The sequence below is a fragment of the Rhincodon typus genome, chromosome 34 (genome assembly GCF_021869965.1).
Source record: "Rhincodon typus isolate 14 chromosome 34, sRhiTyp1.1, whole genome shotgun sequence".
Classification (NCBI taxonomy): Eukaryota; Metazoa; Chordata; class Chondrichthyes; order Orectolobiformes; family Rhincodontidae; genus Rhincodon; species Rhincodon typus.
In genome coordinates this window covers 19,667,922-19,687,495 of record NC_063365.1, presented here as the reverse complement: position 1 = coordinate 19,687,495, position 19,574 = coordinate 19,667,922, and the positions used below count along the sequence as shown (strand labels likewise).

Below are 19,574 nucleotides of genomic sequence, written 5' to 3'. Positions count from 1 at the left end.
CTGGAATCCAAGGTAGGCAAACAGGAGGCTGGAAGAACACAGCAAGCCAGGCAGCATCTGGAGGAAAGGAACAGTCAACGTTTCGGGTATTACCCTTCTTCAGGACTGGATGTGGGGGTAGGGGAAAGCGGTAGGTAAAGAGAGGGGAGAAGGGGTGGAGACAGAATGGTGGTGATAGGTGGACACTGGTGGTAGGTACGGCCTGGTTGGTCGATGGGAGGGATGAATCCAGTTGGTGGCTGGAAGGGAGGGTCGGTAGGTGGAATGGAAGGGAGGAGGTGGGGCTGGAAAGGGTGCCGGTGGAATGGGTGGTAAGGTCATTTGAAATTGGAGAACTCAATGTTGAGTCATTTGGGCTGTAGGATGCCCAGGCTGGAGTTAAGGTGTTGGTTCTCAAATTTACGTTCCGAGTCGCTGCAACACTGGAGGAGGCTGAGGACAGATGTGTCGGAGGGGGAGTGGGGTGGGCATTGAAATGGGTGGTGACCGGGAGGTTAGATTGGCCGTTTTGGGCCAGGCAAAGATGCTCAGCGAAACGGTCAGCTAGTCTACGTTTGGTCTCACTGACGTAGAGAAGACCACATCGGGTGAACCGGATGCAATAGACTAGGTTGGAGGAGATGCAGGTGAAGCTCTGTCTCACTTGGAAGGACTGTTTAGGGCCCTGGATGGAGGGTGAGGGAGATGGTGTGTGGGTAGGTGTTGCATCTTTTATGGTTACAGGGGAAGGTACCTGGCGGGTTGGAATGGTTGGTGGGGAGTGTGGTGTGAACTAAGGAATAGTGAAAGAAATGGTCCTTGTGGAAGGCAGAGAGGGGTGGTGGGAGTGGAAGATGTTCGAGATGGTGGGGTCTAATTGGCGTTGGTGGAAGTTTTTAAGGATGCAGAGGCTGGTGGGGTGGAAAGTGAGGACAAGGGGGAACCTATCTTTATTATGTTTGGAGGGAGGGGGTGGTTTAGAGCTGTGGAGTGGGGAATGGAGGAAGCGCCTTGGAGGGCTGTTTGGATGACAGAGGGTGGGGGGTAAAGAGTGATGTTTGAAAAAAGATGGACATCCGGGATGCTTGGGAATGGAACGTCTCCTCGTCAGAGCAGATTCAACAGAGACGGAGGAATCGGGAAAATGGGATGGAGTTTTTGCAGGATACAGGGTGTGAGGAGGTGTAGTCTAGCTAGCTATGGGAATCTGTGGGTTTATAGTAAATGTTGATCTGTAAATTGTTGCCAGAAATTGAAACGGAGAGGTGAAGAAAGAGTCAGGAGGTATCTGAGACAGACCAAGTAAATTTGAGGGCAGGGTGGAATTTGTTAGCGAAGTCGATGAACTGCTCCAGTTCAGTCTGGGTGCAGGATGCAGCACCAATGCAGTCATCGATGTAATGGGCGGAAGAGTTATATTCGACTGAAGCTTTGGACAAAGGGCAAAGTCATTGAAACCAGGATGTCAGGTAAAACCATGATCAAATAAGTCAGGAACCAATAATTAACTAACACCATAGGATTTTATCAAGGTTACTGCTCAGAAGGAGGACATTTGATCCAAAAACAAAGTTGCTGGAAAAGCTCAGCAGATCTGGCAGCATCTGTGAAAGAGAAAACAGAGTTAACGTTTCAGGTCCGGTGACCCTTCCTCAGAACATTTGATCCATCCTGCCTGGGCTAACTCTCTGCAAGGCCAGTCATCTAATGCCACTCCCTGCTCTATCCCCTTAGCCTTACAATCCTTCCCGTTCAGATCATTTCCTTTTGGACACCTCAGTGGAATTAGCCTCCACCACTTTCTCGGACAAAACATTCCATATTCTAACTGCTTGCTGTATAGAAAAGTTTATTCTCTTGTTGACATTTCTCCAGGTGACAGCCACCTTAATTTGGCGTCCCTTAGTTCTCAACCCTTCTGTCAATGGGAACACATCTCTGGGCTCCATCTCTGCCTATTCACTCACTGTTTTAAAAATAAAGAGATAAGCAAGAGGGAGTAACTCAAAGCAGTTACAAAAGAAATGTACTTAGAACTAGAGGGCGGCACGGTGGCACAGTAGCACAGTGGTTAGCACTGCTGCCTCACAGCGCCAGGGACCTGGGTTCGATTCCACCCTCGGGTGTGTGTGTGGAGTTTGCACATTCTCCCTGTGTCTGTGTGGATTTCCTCTGGGTGCTCCGGTTTCCTCCCACAGTCCAAAGATGTGCAGGCTAGGGTGGATTGGCTGTGCTAAATTGCCCGTAGTGTTCAGGGATGTGTAGATTAGGTGGGTTATAGCTGGGTGGGATGCTCTGAGGGTCAGTGCGGACTGGTTGGGCCGAAGGGGCAGTTTCCACACTGTAGGGATTCTATGATCTATGATCTATGAACATGTCTGTGGCTCAGACGGCTTGTTTCATTGGGTCTTAAAGGATACACCTGGTGAGACTTTCTTTCTCTTGTTCATGGATGTTGGCATTGCTGGCCAGACAAGCACTTGTTGCCCATCCCAAACTGCCCAGAGGATAGTTGGAGTCAAGCATGTTGCTATGTGTATAAAAAAATCAAAGAACTGCTCATGTTGGAAATCTGAAACAATAACAGAAATTGCTAGAGAAACTCAGCAGGTCTGGCAGCACCTGTGGAGAGAAAGCAGAATGAATATCTTGCATCCAGTGACCCTTCTTCAGAGCTGGTAGTAGCTAGGAAAAGTTGGTTCATGTGCTGAAGACAGAGGATAGGAGGGAAAGAGTGAGTGGATAGGCAGAGATGGAGGCCAGAGAGAGAGAGAGAACAACAGTTAGGTTGACAAAGGATGGATAATGGCGAGCCAGGGAAAAAGAAAAGCTGATCATGGAGACTGTAAGTAGGTGACAATGGGTTGGCTGTGCTGGTAGCAGCCCATGTCATGACAGGACCTGGGTGTGCGGGGGTTTGGTGGGTAAAGGACATGGAAGAAGATGTTCATTACTCTAAAATTATTGAACTTGATATTGAGTCTTGAAGGCTGCAAGGTCCCCTGACCAAAAGATGAGCTGCCATTCTCCCAGCTTGCACTGAGCCTCACTGGAGCAGTACAGCAAGCCTGAGACGGAGATGTTGGCCAGGGAACACGGTGGTGTGTTGAAGTGGCATTTGTGTGGACAGAATGTAGGTGTTCTGCAACCTGGTTGCCCAGTCTATGTTTTTGATCATTTCTGATCAGCTCATTGCTGTTGATCTGAAGTTATGTGTAGCCTAGACTGGGTAAGGGGAGCAATTAGCTTTCCAAGAAAGACACTAGTGAGTCAAGTGGGTTTTTTCCCGACAATTATTAGACTCTTAATTCCAGATCTTTTAAAAAAATTGAATTCAAATTCTGTCATATGTCATGATGGGTTTCAAACCCAAGTACCCAGAACATTGCCAGGGTCTCTGGATTAATAACCCAGCAATAACACCACTAGGCCATCACGACTCCTTAGGCACATGTAGACCAGACCAAATAAGTTCAGTAGATTTCCTTCTGTGAAGGATGTTGCACATTGGTTGTGACATTTCAAAATTCTTGGATTCTGGAAAAGTCCCAGTAACGTTCCCTTGAAGCAGCTCGGCTGCACACTCAGAAAGTCTGTGCATAGGATTGACACATACACTTTTAATTTCTCCAGCTGCTGTCACATTCGATCCTTTGAGATCCACATAGTACCTGCAGAAATTAGAGGGAGTGTAGGGTCACAGTAGATTGTAGAATCACAAATGTAACACCTTCATTCAAGACAGGAAGGAGACAGAAGGAAAAGAAACCATAGGTCAGTTAGCCTAACATCCATCACTGGGAATATGCTGAAATCCATGATTAAGGTGGTAATAGCAGGATATTGAGAAAATCATTACATTATCAGGCACAGTCAACATGGTTTTGTGAGAAAATGAATTTCTAAATTTATTAGAAGTAAGTCACAAGCAGGATGAATTCAAGGGAGGGTATAGATGTGGTGTATTTAGATTTCCAATACAGTTACCATGTGAAAGGTTGCTGAACAAAATAAAAGCTCATGATGTCAGCAGAGCACAGTAACATCGAAAGAGAATTGCTTTTTTCTATTTATTCACGGGATGTGAGTGTCGCTGGCTCAGCCAGCACTTATTATCCATCTCTAGTTCCCCTTCAAAAGGTGATGGTGAGATGCCTCCTTGAATCACTGCAGTCCATTTGTTTTGGGAACAGCCACAATGCTATTCAGCAGGGAGTTCCAGCATTTTGACCCAGTGACACTGTGAGAATGGTGATATATTTTCCAGTCAGGATGGTGAGTGGCTTGGAAGGGAACTTGTGGCTGGTGCTGTTCCCATGTATCTGCTGCCCTTATCCTTCTAGATGCTGATGGTAATGGGTTTGGAAGGTGCTGTGTGAGGATCTTTGGTGAATTTCTGCAGTGCACCTTGTAGATGGTACACACTGCTGCTACTGAGTGTTAGTGGTTCAGGGAGTGAGTGTTTGTGGATGTGGTGCCAATCAAACGGGGGCTGCTTTGTCCTGAATGGTGTCAAGCTTCTTGAATGTTGTTGGCAAGTGGGGCCTGTTCCATTACACTCCTGACTTGTGCCTTGTAGATGGTTGGATGGGTTTGGGGAATCGGGAGGTGAGTTACTCGTTGACTGTTCATATGAGGATTTCAAAAGGGAATCAGACTGTCATCTGAAAAGGAAAAAGGTGCAGGATTACAGGGAAAGAGTGGAAGAACAACACTGAAGTCAGTGGGTCGCTGGGGGAGATGGTGCTGACATGATGGCCCAAATGGCCTCCATCTGCACCATCATGATCCTGTGATTCTCTCTGTTACCTTGCGCCTCTCATTTGGCTTGTTCAATTTTTGAAATTGGTGCAAAACGCTGAGTGAAACTTTCTGTTTTTATCTCCAGGACTACTTGGACCTTGCAGCCTCCACGCCATCAGACTCCCTGCTCTATGATGATGGAGTGGCAGAAGAAGAGACGCCATTGGTAGACTGTAATAATGCTCCCCTCCCTCGGTCCCTCCCCTCCACATGGATTGAAAACAAACTCTACGGTAGAATTTCACATGCATTTACTAGATTCTAAGCTCATTTTCAGACACACTGCTGCAGCTGATGACCTTGTTTACACAGAACGCCTCCAAGATTCGGCGACAGAGGGTTCACCCAAACCTACAAACACTCCTCCAAGTGCCCTGGATTCATTGAATTCAGGCACAGTGCATGCATAGTGGAGCCCCATCCCCTTCCTCATAATGTACATTTAGTTATGGAAAGCCTGGGTTATATTGATACAATGTCATTAGAGTATCCTGTGCATTTTCCCTGTTGCTTCCTGGCAGGCATCAAAAAACTTTTAAACATCTTTTGCAAGCACTGTCACCTCTCTCTCTCTAAATATGTTTATATATGTGTGTATATAATGTGTTATTGATAGAAAATCTTGTCAATTAACTGCAAACCTCTTAGTAAACCCATAATCACAATATCCTTTTATGTCATAATTGGTGAACATTTCCATTGGTAGGAATCTCTGTCTGAATAGGAACGGGTGCATGGGCATGTGGGTACACACACACACACACGCACACACGCACGCATACACACACAGACCCGCACACACCCGTGCACAAAGATACACAGACACACAGACACACACAGACACACACAGACACACACAGACACACACAGGCACAAGTCAGGAATGCGCTGGAATACTCCCCACTGACCTGGATGAGTGCAGCTCCAATAACACTCAAGAACCTTGCTACCACCCATAATAAAGAAGACTGCTCAATTGGCACCACATCCATAAACATCTATTCCCTCCACCCTTGATATTCAGTAGCAGCAGTGTGTACTATCTACAAGATGCATTGCAGAAATTCACCAAGCCTTATTAAACAGCACCTTCCAAACCCACAACTACTTCCATCTAGAAGGACAAGGGCAGCAGATACATGGGAACACTACCACCTGCAAGTTCCCCTCCAAGCCACTCACCATGCTGACTTGGAAGTATATCGCCATTCCTTCACTGTCGCTGCGTCAAATCCTGCAACTCACTCTGTAAAAGCATTGTGGGTCTAACAGCACCAAATGCACTACAGCAGTTCAAAGAGGCAGCTCACCATCACCTTCTCTAGGGCAACTGGGGACGGACAATAAATGCTGGGTCCAGCCAGTAATGTCCCCATCCCAGGAGTGAATATAAAAAATACTGATGCACAAACAATCTCACACACACACATTCAAAAACACACGCACACACACATACACACACATGCACACACGTGAACATACACACACATGTGTGTATTTGTATGTCCTGTGGACTTGTGGTTAATTACATTACCTCCATTGGTCTTTTTCTGTTAGAGTGAGTGAATCTAATGTGTTAGACAAGTGATGACAGACACTGTGCTCTATTTGACAAGAGCTTTAGCCCCATATTAAACTAAATGGTAAATTTCACTCAGTGAGCTGGTATCTCTGTGTCACCACCAGGAACACATATAAACTGTAATGAGGCCCTTCCACCACACTATGGACCATCTCTTCCCCCAGCATAGTATCAGCCTTTCACACAAACTGTGATCAGCCACTCTCCCACACACTAATCAATCCTTCCCCTGCACTGATATCAGAATCAGTCTCTCAACCAAACTCAGAGCACTGATTATTACAAACTGTCCATATCTTAATTCCAGGGCTCTTAGTTATTAATAGTCTCTCACCTACCTGCAATACACGGCTTTTTATCCCTACTCAGACTCACAGTTATATCACTCTCTCTCTTACACACACTATCCTTAGTATCAGATTCACCATTATATCTCTCTTTCTGTTACACACCATGTCCTCAGCCTAAAGCTCTTAATTCATGTTTAATGCAATATAAAGCTGGATAGTAACTTTTCCCTCCAATAATACATTTAATTCATAAAATACGTCAAGAAAAGTTGCAGAAACATTTCGACTTGTGAATTTGCAATAATATTCAACTTGTCCCCATGCTACGAGATCAGCTCAAAATGAGTGTAATTGACCTATTATTTACAAAATGCATTCCATGGCAGGTTTGCAGCTTGAAGATGAAAATAAATTACAAGGAGTGCAAAAGATGTTAAGAATTTTCTCTATACAACATGCTGCGCTCTGATGTGCCTCAAAACATTTACATGTTTTACAATGTTGATTCTTTGTAAAGCACACCAGCTGGACATTAATAATTAATGTTACATCTCAGTGCGTAACAATTAATGTTACATCTCAGTGTAGCCTAATTCTCACTCTCTGCACTCACTGTCAGTCATTCTTGGTGTTGAGTCATTGAAAGTTTGTAAAGCTAGAGTGCATGAGATGTTTGAATGAACCAGGTAGACATTTCTGTCTGAACATTTGTTGGTACATGCAATACCTTTTTTCTGCTCGAATTAAGGCAAAATTTGGGAGCTTCATCCAGACGATGCAGATGGGAAGGAGTGGGATGTTACGGAGTGGGAGGTCTGGAGACAATATCGATTATGACCAGAAATCACTGGCTTCTTAGCAAGCGGTCACTGGGATCATGCACAGCACAACTTACTTCTCTACCCTATCCCGGTCTGTCTGTCAATGACACCCCGCTATTCCTAAAAGGAGAATGCGAGATGGTTGATAAATTATAAGCCTCTCAGGGAGACAGGGTCAAAGAGCACAAATCCCCATCCAAGATCAAACTGGACTCCAGTTGTGTAAGCAGAGGCAATGTATATAAGTATATAAAAATAAATTGACGCTGCAGCAGTTACTTTGATTTTCCTTTAATTTATAAATTATTGTAATTATTTTTATTTAAATTTTCTGCCCCCTTAATGGTGGTTCTTGTGTAGATATACATGGATGCACTGAATCAGATGTGGTGTTTTCTTTTGGTGAGAGTAATTTTCAGCACCTGAGTCTTTTGTTTTTCTTTTTTCTTTGTGGTTCCCCTGCTTTGTGCAGAAAAAATTATCTGTTTTCGTTTTTAGGCATCTCGTATCCTTGCTGGTCCGAAGACTGCTCTGTCCCCATCACAAGATTCGATGGAACTAACTCAGTCTTTACAAGATATGCAAATGATAGTGTTTATGCAAACTGGATGATGTCACCAACAGCTGTAAAATTTATGGAGCGGTGCGATAGTTAATAGTCAAAAAAAAAGCCCATGGAGAGCCAACAAAGTTGCACACATGAGTCACACACATACACACAACACAAAACATACATGCATTATTTCTTTGGCTCCTCTTCATAACACTGGACAGGCCTAAACTGGGTGAATGTAGATTCTGAAGTTCTCACATGGTGCCAGAGAAACTGGGGCAGAGTGACTGACCTCTGAACCCTCACCTGTGGTGACCTTTTCCTTCATAGCGGTCTCTCTTTTGCCTTTGAAACTCCTGGTGGTGAGGGCCAGTCTGTCCCGAAACTGGGCAAAAATTGCCGGGTCTCCTGCTTGGACGATTTTGGTTAGTAACTTCTAAACTCCATGAGTCAGAAATGCGAAGCATGCCAAAGTCAAATAGCTGGAGGTGAAAGGGACGGCGACGCGGGGAAATGATTTGCACGGCTTGAAACATTGCAGCAACTTCTGTGCCAACTATCAATGTTCTGAGGCTGAACCAATTAGATTTTTAGAGTGACTTATTCCTGTAGTTTTGAATAAACCAAACCTATCCATGACAAGCAGGAACTCAGTGATGACCAACTGGATTTGGGTGCAGCTGAAGTCAATGACACTGGCTCTGTCTGCCCAGAGCAATATTTTACTCTCTCTGTCTGTGCACCAGATCCCCATTGAGCCACAGTCCCCGAAGCAAAGGGGGTTGGTTGGTAGCCGAATGAAAGACGACGCTCAGGAGCATCGTGAGGCCATTCAGCCCCTCGAATCCTGGTTTAGTCACCTCCCTCAATTCTACCTTGCCTTGGGATCCTACAAATCCCTGAGTAATAAATACATTGAGGGAGCAGTGTCAGGGCAAGGAGGGGTCCTCTACCACCACCATCTCAGGGAACATAGAAACAGGCAAGATGCCATTCAGTCCCTTCAAACCTGTGCTACCATTTAATCCTCCATCCACCAGCCTGGTTCTACAAGGGCCAGAGATGGTGGTGTAATGGTAATATCATGCACCAGTAACCCAGAGGCCTTGGAGACATGGGTTCGAATACTACCATAGCAGTAACTGCTGGAATGTAAATCCAGTGATGAAGACCTTCAGTGGAAAGCTAGTCTCAGTAATTGTGACCATGGCAACTATAAATGATGGCTGTTTAAAAAAAAATACTTTCCTGCAAAGGCATTTCTTTATGTATTAAAGATAATAATTTGTGGGGTGTAGGCATTGGTGGCTGGGTCAATATTTATTCACCATCCCTAATTGGCCTTAAGAAGGTGCATCAATGTTGTGCCCACAGGTGCCTTACCTTGCTCCTTCTACAGTTTCATGAATGTATAGTCTGCTCATGAAAAGGGAAGGAAATCTGCCATCCTTACCTGGTCTGATCTACATGTGACTCCAGGCCCACAGCAATCTGGTTGACCCTTAACTTCCCTCTGAAATGACCAAGACAGCCAATCAGCTCAAGGGAAATTCGGGATGGCCAAACAATGCCAGCGTCATAATGTTGCCCAGATTTCCCAATCAAACAACCAAACCTGTTTAACCCTCCGGCTGTTAGACTCTGGGTGGGACTAGGCAGCAGTGCAAGTGAAAAAAGGTGTGTGGTTGGTCTTGACTCATCTGCTCAGGTTCCTTCAGCAGGGGTCAGGGTCGGCACAGCATGGTTGCTTCATGGCCTGTGGGTCTAGCTTTGCACTCTCACCCTCAGAAAGGTGTAGGAATTGAGAAACAAATGGGGTTGGATGGATGTCCAAATGGAGCAGCACGGTGGCTCAGTGGTTAGCACTGCTGCCTCACAGCAGGGACCCAGGTTCGATTCCAACCTCAGGTGACTATCTGTGTGGAGTTTGCACATTGTCCCTGTCTCTGCGTGGGTTTCCTCCCACAGTCCAAAAATGTGCAGCTTAGATGGATTGGCCATGCTAAATTGCCCACAGTGTCCAGGGATTAGCCATGGGAAAATGCAGGGTCACAGGGATAGGGTAGGGGTGTGGGTGGGATCCTTTTCGAAAGGGCTGAATGGCTTGTTTCCACGCTGTAGGGATTCTATGAAAGGTAATGCTCAATGGGAGAACAGGAAACCATCGGGCAACCACCTAGAAACCGATATTCATTTCAACCCCACCGACTCCCACAGCTACCTAGAATACTCCTCCTCCCACCCACCTTCCTGCAAAAATGCTATCCCCTATTCACAATTCCTTCGCCTCCACCGCATCTGCTCCCAGGATGAGGCATTCCACTCCCGTACATCTCAGTTGTCCTCGTTTTTCAAGGACCGTAACTTCCCCTCCTCGGTGGTCGAGAACGCCCTCAACCGTGTCTCCCACACCTCATCCCTCACACCCCGTCCACGCAATAAGAACCAAAAAAGAATCCCCCTCGTCCTCACGTACCACCCCACCAACCTCCGGATCCAACGCATCATCCTCCGACACTTCCGCCATCTGCAATCCGACCCCACCACCAAAGACATCTTTCCCTCCCCACCCTTATCTGCTTTCCGGAGGGACAACTCTCTCCGTGACTCCCTTGTCCGCTCCACACTCCCCTCCAGCTCCACCACACCCGGCACTTTCCCCTGCAACCGCAGGAAGTGCTACACCTGCCCCCATACCTCCTCCCTCACCCCCATCCCAGGCCCCAAGAAGACTTTCCACATCAAGCAGATGTTCACCTGCACATCTGCCAATGTGGTATACTGCATCCGCTGTACCCGGTGTGGCTTCCTCTACATCGGGGAAACCAAGCAGAGACTTGGGGACCGCTTTGCAGAACACCTACGCTCGGTTCGCAATAACCAACTGCACCTCCCAGTCGCGAACCATTTCAACTCCCCCTCCCATTCCTCAGACGACATGTCCATCCTGGGCCTCCTGCAGTGCCACAACGATGCCACCCGAAGGTTGCAGGAACAGCAACTCATATTCCGCTTGGGAACCCTGCAGCCCAATGGTATCAATGTGGATTTCACAAGTTTCAAAATCTCCCCTACCCCTACCGCATCCCAAAACCAGTCCAGCTCGTCCCTGCCTCCCTAACCTGTTCTTCCTCCCACCTATCCCCTCCTCCCACCTCAAGCCGCACCTCCATCTCCTACCGACCAACCTCATCCCGCCCCCTTGACCTGTCCGTCCTCCCTGGACTGACCTATCCCCTTCCTAACTCCCTACCTACACTCATCTTTCCTGGCTCCATCCCCGCCTCTTCGACCTGTTTGTTTCCTCTCCACCTATCCTCTCCTCTATCCCTCTTCTATCCGCCTCCCACTCTCTCCCTATTTATTTCACAACCCCCTTTCCCTCCCCCTTTTCTGATGAAGGGTCTAGGCCCGAAACGTCAGCCTCTCTGCTCCTGTGATGCTGCTTGGCCTGCTGTGTTCATCCAGCCCTGCACCTTGTTGTCTCGGATTCTCCAGCATCTGCAGTTCCTACTATCTCTGATTCAGTTTTACATCATGGGTGTTTTACATCATGGCTCATTCTGGCTGTTTGGGCTTCCCAGCGTGGTTTCTGACTGCACAATGAGAGGTGAAATCAGTGACTGGAGTGAATGCACTCACAATGTAAGACCCTCTTGAGTTATTACAGCACTCCACCCCTCAAGCCCATTGGGGAAACACAGTGGCTCAGTGATTAGCACTGCTGCCTCACAGCCCGAGAATCCAGGTTTGATTCCACCCTTGGATGACTGTATGGAGTTTGCACATTCCTCCCCCTCTACTGTCTGCAAGGGTTTCCTCCCACAGTCCAAAGATGTGTAGATTTGGTGGATTGACCATGCTAAAATTGCCCACAGTATGCAGGCTGGGTGCATCAGCCTTGCGAAGTGAAGGGTTGGGGTGGGTCTGGGTGAGATGCTCTTTGGAGGGGTGGTATGGACTCGATGGGCTGAAAGCCCTAGTTCCACGCTGTCAAGATTCTATTCTGTAGTAGGCTCATTAACCAAGCCAAACAAGTGTACTGAGGTTCTGCACACCATATAAGGAGCAGGATAAGGTATGTGGCCTCAATGTGACCAGGCTTCACAATGTTGATGCACCTTCTTCAGTCAGTTATGGTTGAATTGAATATCGAATGCTGGCCCAGCCAGTTTGCCAACATCCTGTGAACGATTTTATTTTGTTTAAAAAGTCCTTTGCAGGAAAGGCTGAGGAATTAGCATTGAGTGAATGCTGTAACATGTCCAGTTTCATTCACCTCTGGCCCTTGGGGTTCTCGAGGAAGGACCGTTTTCACTGGATCTCCATGTTTACAAGTATACACAGAAATAAACTGTGTGGTTGTAGACATCACATTGGTTGAGCACAGAATGAGGGAGGGAATGCCATAGTCCCATGAAAATAATTGAATGGGAACTTTCAAGTTCAACAATAAACTGTCTATAAATAGCTGCTTCGAAGAATTTTAATGGAGCTGGGGTTTAGGGGACAGACAAAACTATAAAGTGTGCAAAGTTTAATAAAGTATCCAAGTACTTTGATTGTATCTATACCTAGCCTAGCCTTCTGCATTTTCTATGAATTGCAATGAGGAAATAGGGAGAAATAGGAGAAATGGAAGGAACCAGGTGTGGGGACTTCTTTTGGACATAGCACGGCATTGCCATCTGCTGGCAAGAACAGGAACAACCCCCACAGCCATGGCCTTTGCTATTGCTGATTTAAAGAGTTCAGAAATTACAAGGGGCAGTGGAAAGGTATTGAAATCTGGGCATTTTCACAATGGTACCCGATCTTGGAGTGGGTGGGGGGGTTTATTGAAAGTGGTAATCCGTTCAATTTTGAGCAGTTTAACCCCTCAGATATAAAAAATGATCAATTTACATTGTACTCAGCATGGGGCTAAAATTGCTCACAGTCTATTTCCAGGCTGCGAATCTAGAGAGGGTGACAGGTTCTCTCCAAAAGGTAATGACAATCCTGTGGGAAATTCTACTTTGTTTAAAATGAGATGGCTGAATCTAGAGAAATTTGAGAAAAAAAAACTTCTTTAGTCCCCGTGTAGAGATGTGATCTCCAATGTCCCTGTTCAGTCTGAAGGTGAAATAGTGCAAAATTGCCTGTTAGATATGATAAGAGGGTAAGTGTGTGATAAACCTAGAGGAAAAAGCCAGTTAAAAAAAGAAACAGTCCTACTTGGAAATGAATGTATTGGTTGTACTGTTCTGTGGTATACAAAACATGACACACCATTTGCAAGTTTCCACTGATTTTCTTCTTTTAGCATGAGAGCACCCAAATTCAGCAGTGTGGGCAGATCTTTGTTTTATATATATATATTTAACAATCAAAAATATATTTCCATTGAAGTGATTGAAAATGGACATTTGCGTTAAAGAGAGATTTCCCCCTCTGTACTACCACCCACCCCTTGTCATGATTCCTTACCAACATTCCTCTCAACTGATACTGCCAAAACTCAGACTTAACTCTTCACTGACTCTCTTGTAGAGTCTGATGATTTCACCGAGCTGGGCTCCCCATTTTTTTGTTGTCGCTGTGAACTATAGTATGCAGTCCATGTCCATGTCTCGTCCCTGCTCTGATCACAGCTCTTTACAGCAGCAAAGCTATTGTGTTGGCCTGATCCTGCCTCTGTGTCATATGTGGCATTTTCTTTCGCACAGAATAATTTAGGAAGTATTTTTCTAAAATGTAATAAAAGCAAGTATCGCAAATAATGCCATTGTACTGTGTTGATTAGAATTAATTTATTAATTTTGGAATTGTCTATTTAAACTGAATATTTCAGTGCATTTTTTTCAAGCATAATGCTATTTGTTTTGTGCCTGTTGTGTAGATTTAGCGGGCCCTATTGATGAAATGTAATGCAATAAATGGCGGATGTAAATTTTTTTTGGATAAAAATAAAAAAAGTTACTCTCTCCATTAAATGTCTCTTGATTCCATTTCTCAGAAAAAATGCTTTTGAAATAGGTTTAATTGGCTCTGTGTCTAGGGCAGGCAACAGATTGTTGGGTTGAGGACCGGCGAGATAAAGAACCAGAAAGCTTGCCCCTCTCTGAGGCAGAAGCTATTGAGTGTCTGGATAATGGTTTTAGGTTTTAGAAATGACATGGTACTCGAATAAGAAACTGAAAATACACTGGGTGCTACATAAAGTCACCCTAAGTGCTACTCTTTCATTAGAGAGATATCCGGTGATGAGTTTAACCTGATGGTCACAATACCTCAAGCAAGGTGTAAGAGAAGGAGAGTCCTTCATGTTGACCTCAGCTGGTTTAGGAATTGAACCCTCACTGTTGGCCTCAAACTGAATTAAAAACCAGCTGTCCAGCCAACTGAGCTAACTAACTCTCCTTTCCATCTAGCTAGCAGTTAGAAGCAGCTTCCATTAAAGCCCGTTAATTCCCTGGGGAAGCGGTGGATGTGGGTACAGTTACAACATTGAAATGATATTGGATAAATTCATGAATAGGAAAGGTTTGGAGGGATACGGGCCAAGCACAGGCAGGTGGGACTAGTTTAGTTTGGCATTATGTTCAGCTTGGACTAGTTGAACTGAAGGGTCTGTTTCCGTGCTGTATGGCTCCACAACTCTAAGCAAGGTTGCAGCTACCCATCTTATATAGCTGTTTATAGCTTGGTGTTGAAGTTAGCTTGGGAATTGCTCCTGTAACATGTATTGGGATGCTCTACTAAGTCATGAGCAAACCAAAAGCCTCAGGCACAATGTTCTGTTGTTAGAATGTTGCTACTCTGTTAAAGAGTTACTCCAATTTTAAGTAAAATCTGCAACTTCATGTGTGTTCTTTCAGCCTCAGATGGAACTGAGGGTTCACAGCCAGCACTAGGAGCTTGAGTATATAGAATCCCTACAGTGTGGGCACAGCCCATTTGGCCCATTGAGTCTACATTGACCCTCTGAAGAGCATCCCACCCAGACCCAGCCTATAACCCTACATTTCCCATGGCTAATCCACCTCGTCTGCACATCCCTGGACACTATGGGGCAATTTAGCATGGTCATTCCACGTAACCTGCACATCTTTGGTCTGTGGGAGGAAACCCACACAGACACAGGGAGAATGTGCAAACTCCACGCAGACAGTCAACAAGGGCAGAATCAAATCTAGGTCCCTGGTGCTGTGGGGCAGCAGTGCTAACCACTGAGCCACCATGCTAATAATGAGCTCATAACTAACCTCAAAAGGAATGGGTGTTCACACTCGCCTCATAGTACAGACTGCAGGGTGGAGGGTACTTTGCATAACTTGAAATGTCCCTCAACAGACGGAGGCTGGGACAGAGGTTCATCCATGGTCAGATTGAACACCAAACAGTCTCAACTGGCTGAATAGCCTCATCTTGTTGCTATTCCCAGTGCTCCTTACCTGACACTGTAACCTGAGGCTCCATCTGCTTAATAAAAGGCTCCAGAGACCTGTTTATGTGACATGATGTGCTAAGTATGAGGAGAGCAGGCGCTAATGGATCTATGGTTCTTGAAGCTTTCCACCCACAGAGCTTTCCTGCTTCATGGCTAAATGATAGGAATCGATCACTGTGCCTAGGCAGGAACTTCCATGATCATTGTGCAATGTCATAGGACTGTTAGGATAGTACAAGGCAAACCAAGTGGACTTCATGGAATAATGTTGCACCGAAGGAGGCCATTTGGGCCAATTTGTCTCTGCTGGCTTATCGACAGAACTATTTAACAACTATGTAACAGCTCTTTCCCCATAGCCCTGCAAACCTCTCCTTCTCAAGTCTATAATTAATTCCCTGTTGAAAGTTATTATTGCATTTGCTTCAGCGGTTTGGACCAATTAAGAACAACTACCGTAACAAAAATTTGCATCATTGTCCAATTTATTTATCTTAAGCATGAGGTCTCAGGTTAATTATCTACAGAAGCAGTTTCTCTTGAACTTCCCTGATCAAAATTCTCCTCATTTGCAACACCTTTTTATCTATGCGTCCTAGGTTCTTAATTCCAGGAGACCAGACGTTGCCACCTTTTAAGCAAAGATGAAGGCTGTTGGGCTTGTGTTTTGTTGCTGTTTGGGGGGATAGGACAGTGTTGTCGGTGGAGTGACAGTCACTGCATCTCAGAGTAAATCATCACGTTCAACAGTACATTTCAGTGTGTCAGGGAAGGCTGTGGAAATGCCAGACTTGCTGATTATCATTGACACTTTGTTTTGGGAACAAATTACAGCAGATGCTGTCTCTCCATAGATGCTTCCACTGTGATCTCTAGCATTTGTTGTTTTCACTGACACTTTGTTCATTGTTTCAAGAAGACGTACATCCCTCTCTGGGGCAGGTTCCTGAAGCTAGAAGATGCTGAGTTGTGGTGAGGGGACTCGAGGCCTTGTCAGTCTATTGGAGTGGGCAACACTCCTTTCCCTTGGGTTTTGGGCCCTGATGTCAGGGCCAGATGAGGATCCCCCACCCATGCTTTCGGGGGAGGGAGAGAAAACTGACTGCCCTTGGGGAGCCAGACTCCATGTAGACCTCCTCCCAGCCTCTCCCCTTCTGTCAGGGTTGACAGAATGCAATGGGAACAATCAGAGGGCACAGTGGGCCGCTCCACTGCTTCAGCACCAACCCTATTTCCCTAATTCCTGCCACTGGTCCCCCAACCCCAGCTCCTTAGAGAGGTGACCTCTACTGAAGCAGGGCTCAAGGATTGAGAAGGTGCTCTGGGCCTGGTTGGGAGGTGGTGGGGTTAATCTAGATGGAACTTTCATTTGGAGCCAACCTGATATGACCTGTGCATGGATGGGATTAAAAAGAAACCCCCTCCAGAAATGGGCCTTTCCCAATGGCAGATCCAACAATGGGACCTTCAGTTCAAAGGTTCACCTTTCCAATCTTGTCTTTCCATCACTGAACACATGGCAGCAGCGGGTCACTTCTCATCACCAAACTCCACCCCCCCAAACCAGCAACCAAAAAACAGCACCCATACTCAGGCCTTCAGTCTGTCCCTGCGGAATCGGCACTAGTCTCTTTCCTGGCTATTACTGGGAAATCTCTCGAAGGGCAGGAATCTGTTTTGGCACAGCTCTCCCTACTTTATGGAGGTCTTCCCACTTTCTCCCAGCCCCCAAACCCCTTCCCCGAGCCCTACATCAGAGGAAAATCCAGCCCAGTGAGGCCCAAGTCTCAATCTTGCTCTTGAGTCATACAGACTGCAGTTGGGCAGAAAGGGAAGTGGTGACTCCATGGAAAAATGCAGTTGATGTTTTCCAATCACAGCAGAACCTCAAAAACAAGTGATGCAGTGGATGATCAGTTTACCTATTTATGATGGTGGTGGTCACTGGGCACCAGACCTTCCCTGTCTGGAGGCAGTACAGTGGCCCAGTGGTTAGCATAACTGCCTCTCAGCACTGGAGACCTGGGTTCAATTCCACCCTCAGGCAACTGTCTGTGTGTGGAGTTTGCATATTCTCTGCTTGTGTTTCCTCCCAGAACCCAAAGATGTGCAGGTTAGGGTGGATTGGCCATGCAAAATTGCCCATAGTGTCCAAGGAACTGCAGGTTAGGTGGGTTAGCCATGGGAAATATGGGACAGCGTTGGGGTCTGGTTGGAATGGTCTTCAGAGGGTTAGTGCAGACTCGATGGCCCAAATAATCTCTTCCTGCACTGTAGGGATTCTATGATTCCTCCCTGGCTGTAAAGGGCCTATATCCTTTAACATCGCATCTAAACAACGGCATTTCTGACAACGCAGCATTACACTGGGAGTGTCAGTCTGGACTGAGACTTGCTCCACAGCATTCTGACTAATAAGCATCGGAGCATGATCCCCAAACGAATGAACCTACATTTATAAAGCACCTTCTCGCATCCGCTCCATTTCCTTTCTCAATGGGGATTGTTGCACATCTGTTGTTTGCCGATTTCATGGGGGAGGTGGGGCGATCCTCCTGGATCACGTGTCAGGGCATCACAGTCACCAGAGATCCTGCACTACCCCTGCCTCAGTATGGGCATAGTATCGTAAGCAACATGCCAAACACTTCCCTGCAGGAAGATGGGGAGCTATCCCAGCCCAAAAGAACTGCTGTTGGAGAGCAGGGTATCACAGGGTCATTACAGCACAGTAGAAGGCCTTTTGGCCCATCGTACCTATTCTATCATTGAGCACCAATCTCCTGGCTTTTCCCTGCATCCCCGCACAGCGTTTCCTGTGACCAGTGGTGTGGTGCAAGGATCGGTGCTGGGTCCACTGTTGTTTGTCATTTATGTAAGCAATTTGGATAAGAATATAGGAGGCATGGTTATTAAGTTTGTGGACGATACCAAAATTGGTGGTACAGTGGTCAGTGAAGAAGATTATCTAAGAGTACAACGAGATCTTGATCAGCTGGGCAAATGGGTCAAGGAGTGGCAGATGGAGTTTAATCTAGAGGTCTTGCATTTTGGTAAGATGAACCAGGCTAGGACTTAGACAGTTAATGGCAGGGCCCTGGAGAGAGTTGTCGAACAGAGAGACCTAGAGGTGCAGGTACATAGTGGGTGGTGAAGAAGGCATTTGGCATGCTTGCCTTCATTGGTCAGAATGTTGAGTGTAGGTGTTGGAACGTCATGTTATGCTGTACAAGAGATTAGTGAGGCCATTTTTGCAGTACTGTGTACAATTCTGGTTGTTCTGATAAAGGAAGGATGTTATTAAACTGGAAAAGATTTACAATGCTGTTACTAAGACTGGAAGGCTTGAGTTATAAGGAGAGGCTGGATAGCCCGGGACTTTTTCCTTGGAGTGTGGGAGGCTGAGGGGTGACCTTATAGAGGTTTACAAAATCATGAGACATAAATAAGATGAATAGCCAAAGTCTTTTTGCCAGGGTAGGGGAGTCCAAAACTAAAAGACATAGGTTAAAGGTGAGAGGAGAAAGATTTAAAAGGGACCTGAGGGGCAGCTTTTTCACACAGACGGTGGTGCATATTTGGAATGAGCTGCTAGAGGAAGTGGTAAATGCAGGAACAGTTGCAGCATTTAAAAGGCATTTAGACAGGTACATGAATAGGCAAGTTTTAAAGGGATATGGGCCAAACACAGATATTGGGACTAGTTCAGATTAGGAAACCTGGTCAATGTGAACAAGTTAGACCAAAGGGTCTGTTTCCATGCTGTATGACTTTATGAATCATAGAATCTCTATAGAGTGGAAGCAGGCCATTTGGCCCATCAAGTCCACACCGACCCTCTGAAGAACATCCCACCCAGACCCACCCCGTACCTCTAACCCTGCATTTCCCATGGCTAACCCACATAGACTACACATCCCTGGATACTATGGGTAATTTAACATGGCTAATCCACCTAATCTGCAGGTCTTTGGACTGTGGGAGGAAACCAGAGCACCTGGAGGAAACCCACACAGACATGGGGAGAATGTGCAAACTCCACACAGACAATCACCTGGAATCAAATCTGGGTTCCTGGCACAGTGAGGCAGCAGTGCGAACCGCTGAGACACCA

At 46.1% G+C, this 19,574-nt stretch overlaps 1 protein-coding gene across 2 annotated transcripts in view; it reads left to right on the top strand.

The window, feature by feature from the left end:
• The window catches only part of ret (ret proto-oncogene receptor tyrosine kinase), a 50,182-nt gene extending 42,481 nt beyond the window's left edge, over window positions 1-7,701 (top strand). The window contains exons 18-19 of one of the 2 annotated variants that reach the window (XM_048616283.1): window positions 4,868-5,015; window positions 7,403-7,701. In XM_048616283.1, the coding sequence (XP_048472240.1) occupies window positions 4,868-5,015; window positions 7,403-7,491 (237 nt within the window). In that variant the 3' untranslated portion in view covers window positions 7,492-7,701. Of the gene's footprint in view, window positions 1-4,867; window positions 5,537-7,402 lie in introns of those variants that run through there. The other variant, XM_048616284.1, reaches the window with a different exon arrangement.
• Window positions 7,702-19,574: the final 11,873 nt, after the last annotated feature.